This window comes from Stigmatopora argus, chromosome 12 (assembly GCF_051989625.1).
Source record: "Stigmatopora argus isolate UIUO_Sarg chromosome 12, RoL_Sarg_1.0, whole genome shotgun sequence".
Classification (NCBI taxonomy): domain Eukaryota; kingdom Metazoa; phylum Chordata; class Actinopteri; order Syngnathiformes; family Syngnathidae; genus Stigmatopora; species Stigmatopora argus.
In genome coordinates this window covers 3,424,666-3,445,761 of record NC_135398.1, presented here as the reverse complement: position 1 = coordinate 3,445,761, position 21,096 = coordinate 3,424,666, and the positions used below count along the sequence as shown (strand labels likewise).

General features: G+C 37.8%; 2 protein-coding genes across 4 annotated transcripts in view; both read right to left on the bottom strand.

Annotated features, from left to right (window-relative positions):
• Positions 1-1,399: 1,399 nt before the first annotated feature.
• Positions 1,400-5,980, bottom strand: LOC144085722 (ras-related protein Rab-8A-like). Its single transcript, XM_077615306.1, has 8 exons — positions 5,810-5,980; positions 5,295-5,355; positions 4,998-5,058; positions 4,833-4,910; positions 4,619-4,708; positions 4,467-4,532; positions 4,331-4,381; positions 1,400-3,026 (listed from the first exon to the last, which is right to left on the bottom strand). The coding sequence occupies exons 1-8, from the start codon at positions 5,931-5,933 to the stop codon at positions 2,937-2,939; spliced, it is 621 nt and encodes a 206-aa protein (XP_077471432.1). The 5' UTR covers positions 5,934-5,980; the 3' UTR covers positions 1,400-2,936.
• A 662-nt stretch (positions 5,981-6,642) lies between these two features.
• Positions 6,643-21,096, bottom strand: part of LOC144085360 (tropomyosin alpha-4 chain-like) — a 16,355-nt gene continuing 1,901 nt past the window's right edge. The window contains exons 3-11 of one of the 3 annotated variants that reach the window (XM_077614530.1): positions 16,533-16,673; positions 14,090-14,215; positions 9,587-9,720; positions 9,052-9,169; positions 8,901-8,971; positions 8,434-8,509; positions 7,593-7,655; positions 7,443-7,512; positions 6,643-6,973 (exon numbers count right to left, since the gene is read on the bottom strand). In XM_077614530.1, the coding sequence (XP_077470656.1) occupies positions 6,891-6,973; positions 7,443-7,512; positions 7,593-7,655; positions 8,434-8,509; positions 8,901-8,971; positions 9,052-9,169; positions 9,587-9,720; positions 14,090-14,215; positions 16,533-16,646 (855 nt within the window). In that variant the 5' untranslated portion in view covers positions 16,647-16,673 and the 3' untranslated portion in view covers positions 6,643-6,890. Of the gene's footprint in view, positions 6,974-7,098; positions 7,298-7,442; positions 7,513-7,592; positions 7,656-8,433; positions 8,510-8,900; positions 8,972-9,051; positions 9,170-9,586; positions 9,721-10,948; positions 11,300-14,089; positions 14,216-16,532; positions 16,852-21,096 lie in introns of those variants that run through there. The other 2 variants (XM_077614532.1, XM_077614531.1) reach the window with 2 other exon arrangements.

The following is a 21,096-nucleotide window of genomic DNA, read 5'->3' as shown; positions in this document are numbered from 1 at the left end:
CTTAATTGGAGGAGAGATTTAATCTCTGCTTGAGAAACTCTGGATGATTTTGTTTAAATTAAATGAAACTCCTGATTTGAGCCTACGTCAACAAGATCCAATGCGGGAATCAAACTTGGTTGACGGACTAGAAAATGTTAAAAAAGCAAGTTTGCTTCTTTTTTTTTTTTTATTCATCCCAAAAAAGTAGACATCTCTACCAACTGCTGATACATATCTTCACGCGGGAAGTAGAAAGTACAGTACAATAAGTAGATCTCTCAATAGAATATTCACTATGTTAAGTATTTTACCACATATGAAATGCAAGTGAAAATATGAATGTAAAAAATAGTAGATTTTTAGAAGAAAAAAAATTCTATTTATTCTGGTCATGCAGGATGGATGTGTGGTTGATAACATACCACAACATTGTGTCTGAAAATCAGAACAATAAAATACCTGGATGAGCTGAAACAAAACTTAAAGAGTATCCAGGCCACACTGGAAATAGAAATAGATCATATTTTTTGTTCAGTTTTTTTTTTAGCGTTTTAATAAAGTTTGTAATCAATTGACAAATTTTCAGAATAGACATGTTTTTTTATGGGGGTTAAAACTTCAGTCATATCGAGAAAAATATTTTTTAAGAATGTCCCAATCTTGTGTTTTACACTTTTTGACAAATTTTCATAATAGACCGTATTTTTTTATTTTATGGGGGTTAAAACTTCAGTCATAATGGGAAAAATATTTTTTAAGAATGTCCCAATCTTGTGTTTTACACTTGATCATGTTTTAGAAAAAGACTAATACTTACTAAAAATGCAATTTTTTTAGATAAAGATTCATGGAAACTACATTAAATTCTGTTAAAAAATGTTTGAAATTCAAGTACTTTTTGGAGAGAGAAAAAGTCAATCCTAAATCTGTATTTTTAAAAGAGAAAACTGGCCACTGAAAGTTGAAACTAATTTAGATATTCACTGATTAAATTATTTTTACTGTCAAATTGTCCCTTTCGCTTAAAAATAAATGACTGTAATCTCAAAAAATGTTTCTATTTGAACCAATTTCTATTCAATGTGGCTCGAAAACACGTACGATAGAAAACCGTCCGACTAAACTATCACGTTGAACGTTTCCAAATTCAAATTAAATAGAGTTTAAGTGATACGAGAGGATTGCTATTAAATTGGAATTTGTTAATTCAGAAAGCGTCCTGTATTTGGCTCAGTGTCGTAAAAGTTTGACGTAAATAACAAATAAACACGCGTGAGGAAAAATTAAAAATACGTATTTTCAGTCGTTAGACATGTTGCGATTACAAAAAAAAACAATGAACGATAACAGACAAAATGAACTGCTTGTAAAAAGAGAGCTCTGAAATTGATGGAAGCACAAAAGAATAATACAGAGCTACTGTAATGTATTGCATTTATTGCATGTATCGCCTAAAAAGTACTTCTTAAACTCATTGGCTGTCAATAACAGACAATAAGACAAAATACGGACTACGCGTCATTGCGATTTGAATTTTTTTTAAAACAAAAAACATAGAAAAAGAGCCTTTTCGTATAAATAAATGAGGCAGAAATCAAGGTAAGCTTGTCAGTCAAATACTGCACTGGGTTCACACACACGTCAGTCATAAGAGATATTACTCCCCCGTTAAATAACGCTATGGAAATGTCAACTGGATATTGTGGTAAAGTGCGAGAAGAGCCGAGGAAGAAGAGGGAAGGTGGATTATTTTTGTTCAAACTGCCAGAAACGTCATTTTAGCTTGTCACACAATGAAAACAGAATTTATCAAACCATGTTATTTTTCCCGAGATTTCAAGTATATCCTCATTTTTAATAGGTCCATTTTCCCACGTATGCAGAAGTTTGTAAAAAAAAGATGGTTGGAGAAAGCCCAATGATTGCCAAGCACCCGGAAGAAAATAACCGATAGTAATGAAATATGATAAGAATTAAATGTGCAAAGCGCCAGTTGAGATTGCCATTTTTGTGGTTTGTGGCTACTAAACTTTCTCACGTTTTAGCATCATCTGCCTGTCTAATTCAATGCGACAAACTTCCTGGGTTTTTTCATGCATAGAGTCAATTTTTTTTTTTTTTTTAAATTAAAGTGTCTGCCAAATTTAGTAGTGAAAATGCTTTTAGGAGCTGAACTTTCAAATCCATATTTTCATCAGAATGAGCCTAAATTGGCTGCTTTAATCCAACATGGCAGATTTTAAATGTGTCTACTCAAAATTTCAAGACGCAAACCTAAAAAAAATATTTTTTTAAACCCACTGGCCTTGGGGGCCGATAAAAAAAAATGCTACCGAAAGTAAATTTTCATCAAAACGACCAGGATTTAACCGTCATTAACAAACATAGACGTCCAATCATTTAAAAAAGAAAGGCTGCCAGAAAATGATCAGATTTTAGAAGCCATTGATTAACCCTGCCCACCCCATAACTGACAGTGATTGGTCAATAAATCGAACGTGGCGCGCTATTACGTGCCTCCCAATTTTCAATTTAAAAATTAAAACTAATTTAACCGGTTTCATTTTAGAACATTTTCCCTCTAACATGGCCGCTTTGAATCCAAACAACGACTTCTCCTACGTTTATACTCAATTATCATTTGACGCTGAGCATCAAGCTAGTCAGTTTTTGGCAGAAAAAAAATAAAATGCTCCTAAGGTAAAGTATGACAAATTAAAAAAAAAATGGAAAAAAAGCAATACAAGCCTGTTTTTTGTCCTACATCTGGTGGTCGCTTCTTCCTCGGAGTGGACCATGGAAATCTCCTGTAAATGGAAGAGATGGTCCAGCTAGAAATGCGGCAGGAGGAAGAGGAAGCAAAAGGAAGTGCTCTCAAGCAAACAATCGTCTTATTTGGGCTTGAGCGGGTTCTTGGATCCAAAAAATAAAAATTAAAAAAGGCCAGGTGGTTCTCAAAGGAGGCTGCAGTGGAAGAAGCTGCTCTTTTTCCGCGGCTCCAGAATCTTCACTCCTTGGCTGCCCCCCTGCGGCGTGTTCCCCTCCTGAAGCAACACAAACGTCAATGCTATGTGTGCCTGTATATATTTTTTTATGTCCTCGTATGTGTGTTTTACGATAACAAATGGTATTAAATAGGTTGACTTAAAAAAAAACATAGCATCTCCTTTAAATGCTTTCATTTCTGACTGACAGGCACGTTGAAGTTCATTCCTAGTGTCCATAGAGGTACTCGGACGTTTGGTCGACCGGACGTTTGGCAGAACGGACGTTTGGCAGAATGGACGTTTGGCAGAACGGACGTTTGGCAGAACGGACGTTTTGGCAGAACAGACGTTTGGCAGAACGGACGTTTGGTAGAACGGACATTACCGTTACCATTATAAGTAGAGTGTCTATGACGGACATAGCAAGGAATTTATGTTATTGATATTTCATTGTTTACCCTGTTGAATAGTTGAGAAGGACTTCTCGAAGTTGTAAAAAGAAAAGATAAAACAAGTTATGACCATTATTTAACGGGTGTAATTGTACATCATGTTTTGGGTTCTAATGTGTTGCTGGTACTTGGACGTTTGGTCGACTGGACGTTTGGTCGACCGGATGTTTGGTCGAACGGACGTTTGGTCGCCGGGTTGTTACTGTTGAAACCAGCTCTCAAAATTATAATCATGAGAGAGAGAGTTTAATCTTAATATCTAAATATCTAATATCAAAATATCAACAGTAAACTCTTAATTTGACAGCGAGCGAACCTGGCGACCAAACGTCCGTTCGACCAAACGTCCGGTCGACCAAACGTCCGGTCGACCAAACGTCCGGTCGACCAAACGTCCGGTCACGGTCCATAGAGAATCAAATGCTTTTCATTTTTTGACACAAATGCCGTGAAACCAGAATTTTGTGAGTTGTGAGATGGATGGCGTCCATTTTGCTCAATTCCCTATCCGCAATCACATTCGTCATTTCGCCCCTTGCGGTCAAAATGGCGTCCAATAAATTAAAAAGGCGCCTTCAAATGTCCTAAAATCAACATGAACAGCCTAAAAATGCCCCAAAATCAGCAGAGTGACCCACAAACAGGAACAAAAATAACCAAAACAAATCGAAAATTATCCAAAATTTCCAAGAAGTCACTTGTAAGTACCCTAAAATTGCAAGAAAGTGATGCAAAATGAACTCATTGCCTGCCATTGACAACAATAGATGTCACATTCACTTAAAATTGCCAAAACTATACTGGTCTAGTTTAAACTAAATTATCCAAACAAACCTGCTGCATGGCTTTCAAAGCGTAAATTTTCACCAAGCAAGTAAATCACGCGATGAGAACAATTACTCTTCTTACCATTTTGGTGTCCATTTTGGATTTGATGTCCTTGGCAAGTGTTAAAAAGGCCTGCAAGCAGATTTGATGTCAAATATCCAGTTTATAAAATGCATTTACGGTATAATTACTACAAAAAAAAATTTTTGTAACTCACACTCTCGACGTTGATGTTGGCCTTTGCGCTCGTCTCCATGAACTTAATGCCATACTCTAAAGCCAGCTATGAGAAAATGACAAATGATCAATTAGGATGCTTCTTTGTACAAAAATCTAAATCAAATTGTTCTTTCTTTTTCTCTTCCTGACCTTCTCGCCCCTGTCTTTGGTCACTTGCCGCTTGTCATTGATGTCACACTTATTGCCGAGTACCATTTTCTCAACATCGGAAGACGCATGCTGATACGAGACAGGAGGAAAAAAAAATCATGGGAATAGCCACAATTTTCTGAATTTTTGTACCAATGTCCAATCAATTAGATTGCGAACATCCCTACATTTCACTGGTGAATGCAAATGTTACCTCCTCTATGTTTCTTATCCAGTTCTTGATATTTTCAAAGGACTTCTCATTGGTAATGTCATAGACAAGCATGATCCCCTGTTAAAGAAGTCGGCAAAGGTCGGTTAGGTCCGCAAACAAAAACTACAATCTTTAGTATTCTGTCATTTTAATACACAAACGGACCATAGCTCCTCTGTAGTAAGCAGTCGTGATTGTTCGAAAGCGCTCCTGGCCAGCAGTGTCCCTGTAACAACACAAAAAAACACCAAAAAGGTGAAGTATTGCGGTGTTTCCTGATCAGTTTTCAGCTATTTTACACCGACCAAATTTCATGCAACAAAAAATGATGATGCACTCACTAATTTATTGAGCAATTCAGAGCAGAACACTACATGTCTGTCACAACCACTAGCAAATGTAGGAAGTGAAACGGATTCTCGAAAAAAAATAGCAAAATGAGTATCATGAGAGTCAACTTACCATATCTGCAACTTGATCTTCTTGCCGTCAAGCTCTATCGTCCTTATCTTGAAATCTATGCCTAGAAGAACAATAGTAGAACACGTCAATCATAGTGGCCGACTCACTTGGTATCCTTAGCATTAGCCTTAGCATAAATAACTAGTCTGACAGCTGGCAGTTACCTGTCCAAATGTGTTGGACGTCTATCGTCAACAATTAGTTAAAGTTTGAAAAAATTGCACGAGCGTCACATTATAAAGGACTAAACATTCCGCATGTAACAACCGGCGTTAGCACTGAGAGCTAATCTTAGCTAACCATAGGCTAACACGAACGAGGAAATAATAGCAATGCTAACTATCAGTAAATGGCTTCCTCGGGAAGATTCCTGGCAGTAAGATACATCGAAGTAGTACATAGACTGTTTAATTACTATTTGCATACATTAGAACGCCAGCAAATAGACTGCAGCATTATATACGTGACTTGTGCATTTTCCTTGACATGCAAGTTTAAATCATCTTTAAACGTACCTATAGTCGATATAAACGTAGAATTGAAAGCGTCCTCGGAGAACCTGAACAGGACGCACGTCTTTCCGACTCCGGAATCGCCGATTAATAGTAGTTTAAACAAATAGTCGTACGTCTTCGCCATATTGTTGATACTGAGTGCGGAAGCGGCGCGTCCGGAAAAGCAGATACTACGTCGATTGTATTTGGAAAAATACGAAAATAGCGCCCTCTGTCAGGGTTGGAGGATAACTGCAGTTTAGGATCGACTGGACAAGGTCTTTGGTACAAAATCCAATAAAATACTGTTCTGTAAGATGTTAATAAATAAACGACACGATTTTTTTGCAGATTAATTTGACTTTTTGGCGGCTTGTTCTTTGTTTGACACAAAACAACACAAGTATACATTTGTCAAAAGTCCCTCTTATGTTAATTGAGGAATTATAATTACCCAAATGTGTTGTATTACCACCGTTATACATAAATTCAAATTGCACTGTACAAACACCAATAATTTTCGCAAATCAAACCTGTAAGTATTTCTGGATCGCTCCTGTTGAGATTGAAAAATAAAATTTAATTTGATTTAAGGGAGCAAAAGTAAAGTAGATTTTTCTGAAATGCAGGCAGAAAAAGAACAAAGAAATATTCAAGAAAAAAATCTGCACAACAAAGGATTTGTAGTTTACTATATCCCACCAATAATGCAAAAGTGCAACCTAATCAAGAAGGAATAAAACATTTACCCATGAAGAATAATACATTTGTATCGTAATCCACGTTTCAATGACTAAAAGATGCGCCACCTAATGCACAAATATACTGAGATTCATTAATAAACAACAACAGAATGATTGTCATCGTTGTCAGGTTTTATTCGACAAAATCTTCCAGCACCAAAATTTCCTATTATATGGACCCAAAACCGTAATAAAAAAGGGAAAAGGGGCAGAAATAAGTGGGCATAAATATAAAAAAGGACGAAATGTTTTTGTTCTTGTGGTTATTGTTGGGCTGAAAGCAATGCATCGGATGGAATGTTTTCTCTTTTATTAAAACTTATAGGACCTTCTTCTTCTTCTTCTTCTTGGTGGTGTTTTTACAAGCTATTAAGCTCCTGCAATGTTTGGTCCAGGACTCGGTGAATTCCTATGTTTTCCTCTTTTGCATGCGATAGATTATCTGCAATAGGGTAGAAATAAAGGGTCAGATATGGACAAATTCTGGAATAACAACAATAAAAAAAAACAATCAAATAGGATTAATTCACTTAGAAATATGTGAAAAGCAGAAACCTGGAAACAAGGTAAAAGAGATAGTGTTTTTATTCAGCTTTATGAAGGAAAAAAGTGATCTAAAAAGAAAAAAAGAGCTTCCCCACCATAGGAGACAAGAAGACTGAAAGTGAAAATTGAGCTTTTGTTTACAAGGTGTTCATATCATTGAGGGCATGGTCCAGCTCCTCGCTGATAGACTTGAAACTCAGCTTTTGATTGTACAGTTCGTCTGCAGGTCAGATGGTAGGTGGATAAATAAGCAGGATCAGAGAGGGAGGGAAAAAGCAGAAATGGGAAAAAGACAGGTCAGGTTAAGAAGGAGGAAAAGGAGAAGGAAAGGTGGCACATCCAAGAAACTTTGTGAAAAGACAAACCTTCCAAGTCATCTATGGATTTTTCCAACTTGGCCACTGTCCTTTCCGCAAATTCCGCGCGAGTTTCCGCCTTTAAGGAACAAAAAAAAAAAATGAATCCGAGAGCCAGAATTGACTTACCGTGAAAGAAGAATTCAGCCAATCACTAACCTCTTTAAGTCTATCACTTAGGACCTTGATCTCCTCCTCGTATTTGTCTTCCTTCTCCGAATACTGCAGGGACAAGAAAACAGATCATCAGCAAATTTTTGATGCTCCAGTTTATCATGCAAGCAAATAATCATTGCTAGGCCTCCCAAATCAAACGGATTGGACACCTTTAACTGTCAATAGTGCTGAAACAATTATTCTCTGTCTATGTTGGGGTTATTCTGGGATATTATTATATATGTGCATATTAATCATTATATGGATGTATGGAATATTAATCATTATATGTGATACATTAATCATTATAAGCAGACGAAAGCTCAGTATAACAAGGACACTTCCCCCCCCTGCAGCTGGCCCCCAAGGACATTTAATTGTTTTGAGGACTATTGACCTGACAGATCACCCAGTCCCGGGCCAAGGACTGTTGATCGGAGTTCGCAATGAAGATCTGTGAAGGACTCTTAAATTGCTTTGACTTGGATTCCGGCAGATGGCGATAATCGAATCAACTTCCGAAAATACTTGGATATTCTTTTAAAATACTGTCGCTCGTTTCACCTTTTATGGAAATTATTATGCTTACTTGTGCAAATTCTTACGCAGTTGTTGTTGGTTGTTTTTTGACCTTAATTGTGTTATTTGGTTAGCTTATGCAATTGTTTGAATAAGATAACCTTAAGTGTTTTGATTATGTGCGACTAAATGGACAGCAAAGGATGCCTTTCTTCAGAATGCTCCGGTTGCAAGTTATTGCTAGATTATGTCTACGATGTCTCTCCTTTTATTAAAGTATATCTATTAATGAACCTATCAGTCTATTCATTTTTTAAACACTTACCTTGTCAGACTGGGCCTCAAGAGACTTCAGGTTGTTGGTGACGTTCTTCAGCTCTTCTTCCAGATCGCTACACTTACTGTGAGGGCGGAATAAAACAACGTTAAGATAAGTTTTCGTGAGTCAAAAAACATTTAGAACGGTCCTTTGATGTTTATAGCACTGAATTGCAGATCGGAAACACTTTGAAAAAGATCTATTTAAGACCCATATTAGCAATGTCCCAGTTCCGATCATCTGATTGGAAATCGTGCCCGATCTCATCATCTTTAAAGGATCGGAATCGGGTAAAAAAAAAAAAATACTTTCTTTTAAAATTTATTTAATGACTTAGGATCTAACTCATTGGCTAGCTTTATGGTGATGAACATCCAATCCGTTTTGACTGGGAAAGATGGCAGCAATCATTCGATCCAGTAAAGTACGCAAAAATATTAAAAAAACAAAAACAAATACATTATCTTTCTTACACTTCTGCAACCTCTGCCCTCTCCTCTGCTCTCTCCAGGTCACTCTCAAGGATCACCATCTTGCGGGCCACCTGTCCAGACAAATACGGTTCCATTGGTTAACACTACACCACACAAACGAACCGCAAAGCTCATGATTTGTTTCTCGCACCTCCTCGTATTTGCGGTCAGCCTCCTCCGCGATGTGTTTGGCTTCCTTAAGCTGCAGTTCCTGGATCTCCATCTTCTCTTCATCTTTCATGGCTCGGTTTTCCACCACCTTCATGCCCCTGAAAATTGCAACATTGTAAAATATGTCTAAATTCTCCTCACGGCATACTCAGACTGCAACACAGCCCAAAAGATCATCAACTGCCCCCTACCTACCCTGTCCAGCATCTACAAAATTTTGATTTGGTGATTCTTAATGATCCCATATACTTTGCTTTGCACTTTGTGCTTTTGCGTTGTTGTTCTGCAGCCTTTGCGACTGTATTTTCTAAATTGTAACTATGCCTTTCCTGTATCTGCATTCTCACCCTCTTGCTACTGTCACAATGAAATTTCCCGAATACGGGATGAATAAAGTGATCCAATCCAATGCTATATCTCATTAAACGTGTCTAATGACAGTAGAAGCATTCAATTTAGTTCAATTTCCCCCACAAAAAGGGTCTTTTTTTACATTGCTGGGTCGTTTACCCCACCTTTCGCTCTCATCAGCTGCCTTCTCAGCCTCCTCTAGCTTCTGGAGGGCCGTGGCCAACCTCTCCTGGGCTCGGTCCAGCTCCTCCTCCACCAGCTGGATCCTGCGGTTCAAGGACGCCACATCGCCTTCCGCCTGTAAGCAGTAAAAGGGAGGCAGATGTCACACTTGGACCAGGAAATATGGCTTTGTCTGAGGAAGAACATTGCGGGGACCAATACCAAGTACTCATTCGTATCCCTCTTCCACAGGTGTTTTTTTATGCAAATGGAGAACATCGCTTGGAACTCCTGCAGCTTGACCTACTGCAGATGTCCTACAAATAATGACTGCTGGTGATGTAACCTTAAGAGGCACAGCTGGCATGTTCCCTCACTCACCACGCTCCCCCACCCCCCTCACCCACTCCTCTCCCTCATCCTACTCTACATTTTCAGGAGGCCTGTTTCCTGCAAAGCTGATAACACAGCTTCCTGTTTCAGCCAGGGTATTCATTTGGGATGCTAGGCTAAACTTTTGGGGATTGAAATTTAAAGTAAAATGTGTGTTAACTAATGTCTAGTTTCAAAATGAGCCAATATTTTCATTTGGAGCAATTATTTATCGTTTACACGACCAGTGTGTTCTTATTATTTTGGATGAGTTGTCAGATGTCATGCTGGATCAATGACGAGGCAAGAATTTAAAAATGAAAGATATAGATATAACAAATTTAAAAAAAAATGTTCACAAAAATATTCTATATTTTTCAAGTAAACAGCTAAAAATAAAAATAATAATAAATATAATTGCATTATAATTTTTGTTGTAAATATTGTACATGGCATTAGAAATATTTTTTTTAAAAATACGACTGACATGAATTATTTAGTTAAAATTGCAAACATTATCATTGTTTTTTTAACATACAGTATAATGTACCTCCATCGTCTATATTTTTCCCCCAATTCAATTGGTAAGGGGACAATCCCTGGATTTCAATATTTTAAGGTAAAACATCAGAAGCATTTCTTAAAGATTTTCTTCACATTTAAACCCTGATTAGACCCCTTCAAGTGAATCCGTTTTTTCCCCCTCTGAACATCGATCAATAGTCCACATTCCATTTGAATGAAGTAAAACTTCGCATTGCATAACAGCCCACAAATGATTCAGGAAACGGTCTCAGAGTGCTCTTTCACCCCCATGAAATTTCAACAATTAAAGATATGTCTACAAGCATGATAGGGTGGGGCCTCCTCAGGAAAACTCCATTCAGACGTAAACGCATCTTAAACAAACGCTCGTTTCTGGACGAAAAAGTCTTTCGAAAACTCGGGAATAGGGGCAATTATTTGTAAAATTTCTTGGGTGAGATTCTCACTTTTTCGCGGAGCTCCCTCTCCGTGTCCAGCTCCCTTTGGACGGCCATTGCGCGTTCATCCGCCTCATCAACTTGCTGTTGCAGGGCTTGAATTTTCTTCTTTACGGTCTCCATGATTCTCCTCGAATATCCCGACAAATAAGAGAACTTAACAGACTACACGATGCGGCTTGCGATCGCCCTGAAAACCGAATTGCGCTCGGGCAAGTAGGTCTTTCCACCAAAACTTTTTTTTTTCGTGCGGAAAACTTTTTTTTCTCTGCTTTTTCTGCTCCTCCCCGGGCAGGAAATAAGGGACGTTGCGGGAAGTGTGGAGATGTGCAAAGGAGGGAGGGATGGAGGGAGGAGAGAAGCCATCGGGGGGAAAATTTATGGCAAAATTCCTCCAATCCTGGGAAGAGTTTGCGCTTGGGTGACGTCATCCGGTGGCGTCGAGGGGAGGAAGTGCTTTTGGGTGTAGAGCGTGCGCATGCGCAGAGACAAAAAAGGTGAGCAAAGTCCATTGAAATGGGAGTGAGAGCACAGTAGTTTGGCAAGTTTGGACTTATAAGGCCAATGCATTTTTGTCTTCTGATTAAGGGGGTGTGTTTTGGGGCAGGGGGGGCGTTTGATATGATTCAGTAGCTGATTCATGGGAGAGGAGTGACGTTTTTTGTCTAGGTTAGGTGAAGAATAGGATTGGATCATGTTAGGAGTTGCAGGGAAGAGGGGGTCTTTTTTGTTGTTGTAATCCTCATTCAAGAGGATTTGTTGATCCTCCACAGATTTGTGGCAGACCATTATCCCCGTACCATTTCACCCATTTACCCCCACGCCTTATCTCGGTTGCTTTATTGCCGTTTGTCATCGTTCTCCACAGAATGAGGAACTGAGCCCCCACGCCCCTTTTTTCATGTCGAGTCTTAGAAACGGTGGCTACATTTTGCTTCAAATCAAAATGTCTGACTTCCTGTACACTCAAAAGTGTCTTGAGACTTTTCCGTGTTGTTATCTCATTCGTTCATTTTTTATTGTTGTATCCGCTTAGTCTCACAGGGGTCACGGGGGTGCCGGAGCCTATCCCGGAACAGAACGATATGAAGATATATATTTTTTTGTGCTTGGTAGATTTGAAACTGAACTTTGACACCGAGGTTCTTCACTGCAGTTTATATTGAGTGAGACTGGAGTGCAAGTCAGTAATGGCTGCTCCAAATAAGGCCTGAACGTTGATTTCATTGGACTCTGCAGCGTGTTTGCTTTAGCCTGCATTCCGAGCATTCTTGCTCAACTGCAGGCTGGCCCACTTTTCGTCTGCGCTTGACACAAAAAAGAGCCAAGAACTCGCAAAAAAAGGGTGCCTGTGGCTGCTCCGCTCTTTCGGAAAGAGACAGCTCGTCTCAATTATTTTCTTTGATTGTTTGTTTGGCGTTGCAACACAAAGGAACAACTGCTCGGCTACATGTTGCTAAACTGTATTGTCAGCATTGTGGAAGGGAAAATAAAAATAATTTCAACAAAAACTGAAGATTATTATTTTTCAAGCAAGTAAAGAAAAAAGAAAAAATATACATTTTTTTTAATAAGATATTTTTTTTCCGTAAATATTTTGGTTCGGAATTTAATACTTTTTTTTTACCGTACAAATGTATTTATTCTTTTTTATTGTCAGCATTGTGGAAGGGAAAATAAAAATAATTTCAATAAAAACTGAAGATTATTGTTTTTCAAGCAAGTAAAGAAAAAATATATATTTTTGAATTAGATAATTTTTTTCCTTAAATATTTTGGTTCAAAATCTAATACTTTTTTTTACCTTAAAAATGTATTTATTCTTTTTAATTACACTGTATTTGCCTTTGAAGTGAATACTGACAATTTAAAAAGATTTTTTTTACTTAATTCAAAGATGAGTATTATTTTTTTCATATTAAATATTTTATTTGACTTTTTAGAAAGTCATTATTTTCTTGCTAAACACAGTTTTCACACTATGTTGCTTAAATATTACTCAATGGAATTCCCCATTCCAGCGTACGTTATTTCGTTGTTATTTATTTATTAATTTTTAATTTATTATCCTTCAACTATAATTAGTTATATGTATCACAAAATATTGTAAAGGTGCTTCATTTTTTATTCTGTTACATTCTGTCAATTATTTCTTCTACCCCAACTATATTTTATTAAACCAAATATTGTAATATTTGACTTTAGAATGTTTTTTTTCTTTCTTTTAATCTACCACGATACATTCGCTTATATCACAATTGTTCAAATGGTCCATGTATACTTCTAATCTATTACCATGATTAAAAAGAAGAAAATGTATTGGCACAAATATGCACATCCTCACACGGTTTATCCAAAATTAAACAAACGCTTTCAAACTAAATTCAAATGTCAGCCAGCATACAAGCGTTCACTTTTTAAAGTGCCTCCAATTGAGCTGATTCAAAGCAGATGGAATTATAAATAGTTGAAAATAGCAGTCAGTGTGAGTACAAAACCTTAAACCTTAAAGGCTTCTGTCAGAAACCAGAAACAATGTCAAGAAAAGCCTGTGTGAACAGCCAAACTTGATTTGGCATCAATCAAAGGTTCTTTAATTGGATCCAAATGTGCGCTGACTCCCATTTAACATCAATTTGAATGTGCTTATGCACAGTTTTGCTTAGTTATTATAGAGTAGAACTTGCTCTTGATTGCAAAATTGCCATTCATTTTTTCTTTCCACTTTTCTTTATAGTATAGTTTATAGTGTACAAGATTTTTTCGGCTAATTTGAGGTCACATTAATGTTGGAAACTTTATATATGTGAATGTTTACTTTACAATAGTATTTGAATGAGCACCATTTTGTGTATGTTTTCCGTCTGTTCTACTATTTTGCATTCTCATTCATTTAAACACAATATTGCGCTTGTTTCATATATAATGAATATTCAAAATGAAATTTGACAGTAAAAGTGAGGATTCAAAAAAAAGGCGGATGCTGTGTTTGAATTTAAGCATCTGCGTTTACATTCGATACTTTGACTTTGGGGCCCATCTGCAAATGCGGTTATCGATACTTTTTGTCAGGAGACGAGAACTTTGGCGGTGTGGAAAATGCGCCTGGGATAGCATGGGATAGCATAGCATTGCATCGGGCCAACTCACGTCAGCGGCCGTCTTTTCCGACAGCTCCAGTTTCTCCTGAGCGTCCTTCAGGGCCTCGGAGTATTTGTCCAGTTCATCTTCTGTTCCCTTAAGCTTCTTCTGCAGAGCCTGCAGGTCATCCTCCAGCTGAAAGATGGATCAGGTTTTACTATGGGTCACTAAATCGTGAAAGTAACCAGAGCGAATCGTCTGTCGTCACATCATAAAGTAGCGACAGCAGTACTCGCCACGTATTTGATCAACTTCAAGTGAAGTAGGGGTTCATTTTCCTCCCAAAATTTTGTGTTGTCTTTTTTATTTATTTACCAGGAGAACGGGTAGTTTCTAGGCTTGCATGGATTTCATGCAAAAGTACATACTCGATGGGGTTTAAAAATGCCTACCGTATTTTCCGGAGTATAAGTCACACATTAATCAGATTTTGGCTTATACTCAAATGCAACTTAGTCTATATGTCTGATATTTTTTCACTTTGACCACCCACAGCTTCTTATGTTGTATTTTTCAGGTTGTATTTCCCCAAAAACTGTTTATATGTTACATTAACTGGTGTCTATTTTCCTTACTATTACTTTAACATGTAATGTTTATTCTTTCTGATAAATTTAAAACACTGCCCCCAAAAATGCAACTTATACCCAGTACATCATAAATATATTTTCTCTTTCATTGTACATTATTTGACTAGTGCAACTCCATATAGTACAAATATCGTATTTAAAACCAAGTATTGAAGTAAAAGACAGTTTAGCATAAGAGCTAAAGGCTGCTAACTTTTAGCGAGTTATCTTTATGAGCTGTATTAAACATTTTCAAGCTTTACTCGGGCAAAAGTTTATTTTTCCAATCTAATCCACTTATTATTGTATTTTTTTGCATAAAGTGGTCACTTGCACATAATTGGCGAACATACTTTGCTAAAAGCCTGCAAGATACAACATGTGCTAATTTGGCTCATCATATGGTTGCAGATTAACGCTGCCAACATATCAGAAAATCCAGCGGGCCAATGGCAGGTTTGGGGGGGGTACACCAGGACTGGGGTTGACCCTCTACGAGTAAAGTGACTAAACTACAGCTGGTGGCTGTTAATGGCATCTTTTGCCATCTGCCGCGCTCCTGAGATTGTCCGAGAATAGCTAAGAAAGCGCAAATAAAAGCTCTCTCGTCTAGTATTTCATGCTGACTCCTCTCTATGTGGAAGATGAGCTAGGTGGGCAATGGGGTACTCCTTGGGGAGGTTGGGGGTCTTACATTTGATTTGATTGAGGCTTCTGGCTTTGTTTGCGCCTCTCTGTCATTCCTGGCAGACCACACAGTTGACACCATCTCCCACAGAGCAGTAATTGTCTTTTTTTAGCCACTTCGGGGATAATCTTTCGTCCCTGCTTTCCGCTTCGGTCCTATCGAGTGGCCCGCCGGCGAAGTGGGGCGCGCACAATGTTGCGGAATGTCCGCAATGTTGCGGAATGTCCGCGTATCAATCTACTCGGAGATTAAATCGCCACTCGAACCGGACCACAAAGTGCACCTGGTCTCCGTAATGTAATTAATCCGTTGATGTGCTTCACAAGTTGTTGGTGTTTAGTTTAGGAGGGGGGTTGTCTATTTGAGGGATACCTTTATTTAAGTGGGTGATACCTTGGTGACTTCAGCTGTTAACGCGTTAATGTCAGCACGTAAACAAAAGTCCCTACAAAATGAGGTTTTAGGATTGAAAAGGGGTTTATTATAAGGATTTTTTTAATAAAGATTTGTTGGCGGTTCAGAAAAGAGGATTTTGTCATTCATTTTATGTCATGTGGACCTGAAAAGCTGTTTGATATGTTGTTGTGATAATGTATTATTGATTACATACAATTCGGTGGGTTTATATTGGAACTTTTGGCACTTTTCTTGCTATTGATGGCAATTAATGTGCAACCCGTTTCCCTCTGCGTTTCTTCTATACTCTAAATTATTGTTATTATTGATTGATTATTTATTTGTCTGTTTGTTGTCATTTGTGCACTTTGTGGTGCAGCTTTAAATCTCATTATACTTGTATAACAATAAAAAGCATTTAATTCAATTCAGACCATTTCAATTCAATATATTTTCTGTTAAAAATGACTCCATCTTTTTAATGTCTAAATTGGGCAAGCAAATTAAAATTAATTTCACTTACTCTTCTACCTTCAATAGAAAAACGGTGGCATCTACTTGAAGGGAAAAATATTTCTCATAAATATATTATGCACCGAATAATTACTCGACAGATTTAATTTTTGAGTCTGAATAAAAGTTGCATTCTCAGTCGACAATTGCGAGCCAATTGTATTCTTGCAATTAAGGGAGGCTTTGTTTAAGGATGGAATCAGTCAATTTGATTCTGCTAACATTGCTAACAATGTAGCGATAATTTCTCTTAGCAAAAATACCTTGACCATGAAATAATACCCACCAATTTGCATTTCTCCTCAGCCGACTTCTGATCCGTTTCGGCCTGTTCTGCCCGGTCCAGAGCGTTCTCCTTGTCCAATTTCAGCATCTGCATCTTCTTCTTGATGGCCTCCATGGCGATGGGTTTTGGGTTTTCACGCTTCTGTTGAGGGGAGAAAAAATGGATTTCGAATGGAGCGAAGGCACAGGAAATAAAGACAGGAGTGAGGAAAGAGTAGGAGAGGAGAGCTGAGCTCAGGAGAGGAGGAGGATGCCAAATATGAAGGTCTGCTGGAGCTGCCTGTGATTTAAAGTGGAGACAACCTCGATCCCCCCAGTGACAACCCTGACATGTACACCCCTCCCCTCCGCGTCCACCCTTACTCTACTCTACATATATTTCTGCAACCCTCCCTCCCTCCCTAATATAAACTTCTCAAACGCTTCTGGAGGAGCAACATGGTGGAGATGTTTTGGCAGCGCATAACCTTATTTGGACCACAGCTCAATTCAACCACCCCCCCTAATTTTGCTGCATGTGTTCTGGCTTGGAAATGTGGAGATTGATGTTAATACCAGCGTTGGTTAGAAAAGACATATCTTTCATTCCGGGTGGAAAAAAACAATCTGTGCCAGTGTGAAGAAAAGCTCCTGTCTTATTTCATAGCATGGCGACTTCAAACGTAAACGCAATGAAGCAAATGACTACTTTCCTGCTCTTTATTTAGATCTTTTTTCCAGGAACTGCAAAAGACTGTTGTTGTTGTTGCAGGATTTATGTTCTATACAGTTTTGGCTATTAACATTAGTACTCAATCGTGACCGGACGATTCGCCGAAAGACGTTTCGCCGACGGATGTTTGGCCGACGGACAGTTTGCCAAAGGGACGTTTCGCCGAAACGGGATTCGCGCGCTCGCCCCGCCCCCCGATCGTGTGTGTACATGTTTTTCAACCTCGGCCCGCGGGACATACACGGCCCGTTACAGATAACATTAATTTAGGAATAACAAGGGCATGAGCTGCCCCCCGCTGGACATATTTCTAAATACAAGTACGTACTACAATGTGCTGCCAATTTTCTATATTTTTTATGTTATCCTTGTGTTTAAAGTAGTAGCCATTTGGAGATCACGCAGAACAGTACGTGACAAAAGAAATAGAGAAAATAAAGTAGTAGTAACAGTAAGTACTACTGTAATGAAATTGAAAATCCAGAAATCATACTCCAGAAAACTTACACCAGCATAGAAAACGACATTGACGACAAGAGACACCCAATCTAAAGCTAAAAGCTAAAATTTGACCCTAAAAAATGACAAACAATCAAATAGGCGATACGTTGGTAGATCTTTGTGGATTTTTTTTTACCTTATGTAGTGACTACTTGATGGGCTCAATGTTTGTCTATTTAGCGGTGACCTATCGTTGGTTTTCCTGATAGGAAGATGCGAGCTATTGTTTGTTTATTTGATGGCGAAGGCTTTGCGGGAAGTTTTTTGTCAACTGTTGGGAATTGTCCGGTTTCTCGTGTTTATTGTACGAGGGAATGGGAAGAGAAACTGTGACTAAGTCTTATTGCAAGCAGGAAGTTAACATGTGTGAGTGTGTGTAACATTAGATTGCCAGTGTTTCTTGTGTGTTGTCTTTCGGCTCATATGTGCAAGCTGCACCCCATGCTAAAAATAAAGCTTATTAAAAGAGTGGTTTGTTACCGTATAAGTGATATATCTCAATATCAACTGGCATTCCACATGTCGTCGCCTGTAAGAATGAATTCTAACAATTTCTCTTCTGACGTCGTAAAAACATTAGACTTCCAACATCATACACAATCACAGTGAATGTCAAATTTGGCATTTTCTTATTTATGTATATATAAATACTATATATGTATTTATTTTTTTTTACTTCCACGATTCAAAGTTTTGTATTGTTGTGTTTTAACATGTCATTACACATGCATGACATGCTTTTTAATTTCATTGTTATTGCTACCCAATTTTAGCAGATTTTCCCACTTTTATGCCAGTTAAACATTTAGAAACATGGCAATGAAACGTTTTTTTTAAAATGTTATTCCTGTTATTAGAATTGACATTATTTTTCTGTTTCATCTTGATAAGAAAAATTGGTATGCAGTTTTTTGTTGTTGTTGTTGTTTTGGAACTTACAGCATGTTGAAATGGGTGACTCTCATGTCCTGCACTCATAAATGTATTGAACTCGTATCAACTAAAATGCCTTTATGTATTAAAAACTCCACGTGAACGATAAGCGAAGCCATTAACAATCCAATGATTTTATTATCATTAGGCGACAGTCTGCACTGTAGTACTGTGTGTAGAATTTTTTTTTTTTCCTGTGTATGTATGTTTGACTCTGAAACTATGTGTGTGCAAACATTAGGTCTGAGTTTGACTTTTGGCCGCTCGAGACGACAACATTGCCTGAGGACGCACTCCAAACTAAGCATGAAGTCATAAATATCAGTGGCGCAAGCTCACTTTCTCAAACATGAACTCACTTTATGAGCTCGGTGCCTTATTTGGTCATTCACAATACCACCAGGACGCAAACAAACACGCTTGCAAAATGACTGTGAGAAACCCTTCAGGGAAATTTAAAAAAACCCATCGTCGCAATTCTTATCTTCACATTGTCTATGGTTTTTATCACTGCAAGAAGAGTAAGAAGTCTTTGGGAGCTCACAAGCAAAGCAAATGGGAGGAGAGAGAAATCAGATGTTGAGGTTAAGAACAGAGAACCCTCCCACAGGCAAGCTTGTCTGAACTTCTCTTCTCCTTATATGGTCAAAAACTCCCCCAAAAAGCCACAGGATCGTCTTGGGAGCGTATTGTCGGAGAGTCTCGCTATGTTTGAAATGGGGGGAGCCAGTGTTCATAAGAACATGCAAATGCGTCTTATGTTTCCTTCAGAAATACTTGCCAAAATAAAAAAAAGAATTAACAGCACCTGTGCACAAAGTCAACAAACACGTCATCAACCCTGTCTGCAAATTATACAGTGACAAACGATGATGCCAGACGTGAGCAAGACTTATGGACACAAAAGACATGGCTGCACCCTATTATTACTATTTGTACTTTTTTTTAGGAAAGTAAAGATTGTCTTTTTTTTTTAGGAAGAAGACCAAAACAGAGAGATACTGCTCATTCAGGCTTTATAGGGGGGAAAGTATTTTTGGTAGGACAAAAAAATAGTTAACGGCATATAGAACTGCCATACGTGGACATTTTTTGGTGATGTAAGCCACCATATTAACTTTTGGTAAAAAAAAATAAAAAAGTGTAGCCTACATGACTTAAAATGGGATGTCCCAGTCACAATAATAATGGTGATTGTATCATTTTTCAAGTATTTTTTTAAATATATATATTCATGAATAAATACAATTAATATATATTTTAAATTGAATACAATTGGAAATACATTATAATTATGCCCTTTTTAAAAGTTATTTTTTTTTAATGAATTTAAAGAAAAAATCATAAATTAGCATGGACACAAAAGGAAAATAATTGTAAAATTATAAAATACGTTAAAGCTTTTCATTTTAGGAATCAATCAGGTAACTTATTTGTCACAAATTGATGAAGTACACACCATTGAAATTCTCTAATGATGGCAAATAATAAATATTGTATTGCATAACAAATGTTACCCTTTGTTTTTCAGGAAAATATGAGCACTTTGTCTTCCATTCAGAATGTTTCCTATTGTATAACAGCTTTAATCCTTCCCATTTTTCCCAGTTTATCTTTTTTTAGAAAGCAATACAGATAAGCAGAACTGAATGAGCACAATATGAATTATTTGCTATTATATAAAACCTGAATACCATTAGTTTGATTTGTTTACATCGGAAAATATTCCCAGTCACAGTGCATTTTTCTACAGCCTGGAAATTTAGCAAGCATCTCCCCCATAAAAACAAAATTAGAAACAAAAAAATTTGGTGCCAATAAAATATAGTCTCCTCAAAAGAGACCCGAACAAGACTCCTTAATGAAGATAATGTGGTCTGGACACAAAATTGCAGCTCAATTCAAATGAGATCTCAACTTATTTTGGCTCTATGCCCTTCAGACAGGGATTCCCTGATACAGTATATCAAGTTATATTTGGCTAGGACCATGCAACTATCCAGTGGTGTTCTGCAATGTTAATAGTCCATCTTGGCACGGACAAATGTCTTTTGAAGAGGCCCACTCTTCCCACTGGAGCGCCTTAGCTGAAAGGATCTTCAAGCCATTAGGTGTTAGATGGCCTTACTGCCTTTGTATTGCATTGCAAGTTATTTTAGACAGCATATACAGTCTTGGCTACTATAGAATCTGCAAAGCAAAACAGGTCTTTATTATGCCAACTTAACAATCTAATAATGCTGTTTGCATTGACACTGCTGGAGAACTATTCATTAAAAAGGCATATACTATATTATGGAGCGTGTGTGGTCGATTGGTCGCCGGTCTTTTGGTCGCCGGTCTTTTGGTCGCCCGGACACAAACAACGGGCGACCAAAAGACCGGCGACAAAACAAGGTAAAACAACACGGTCTACGCA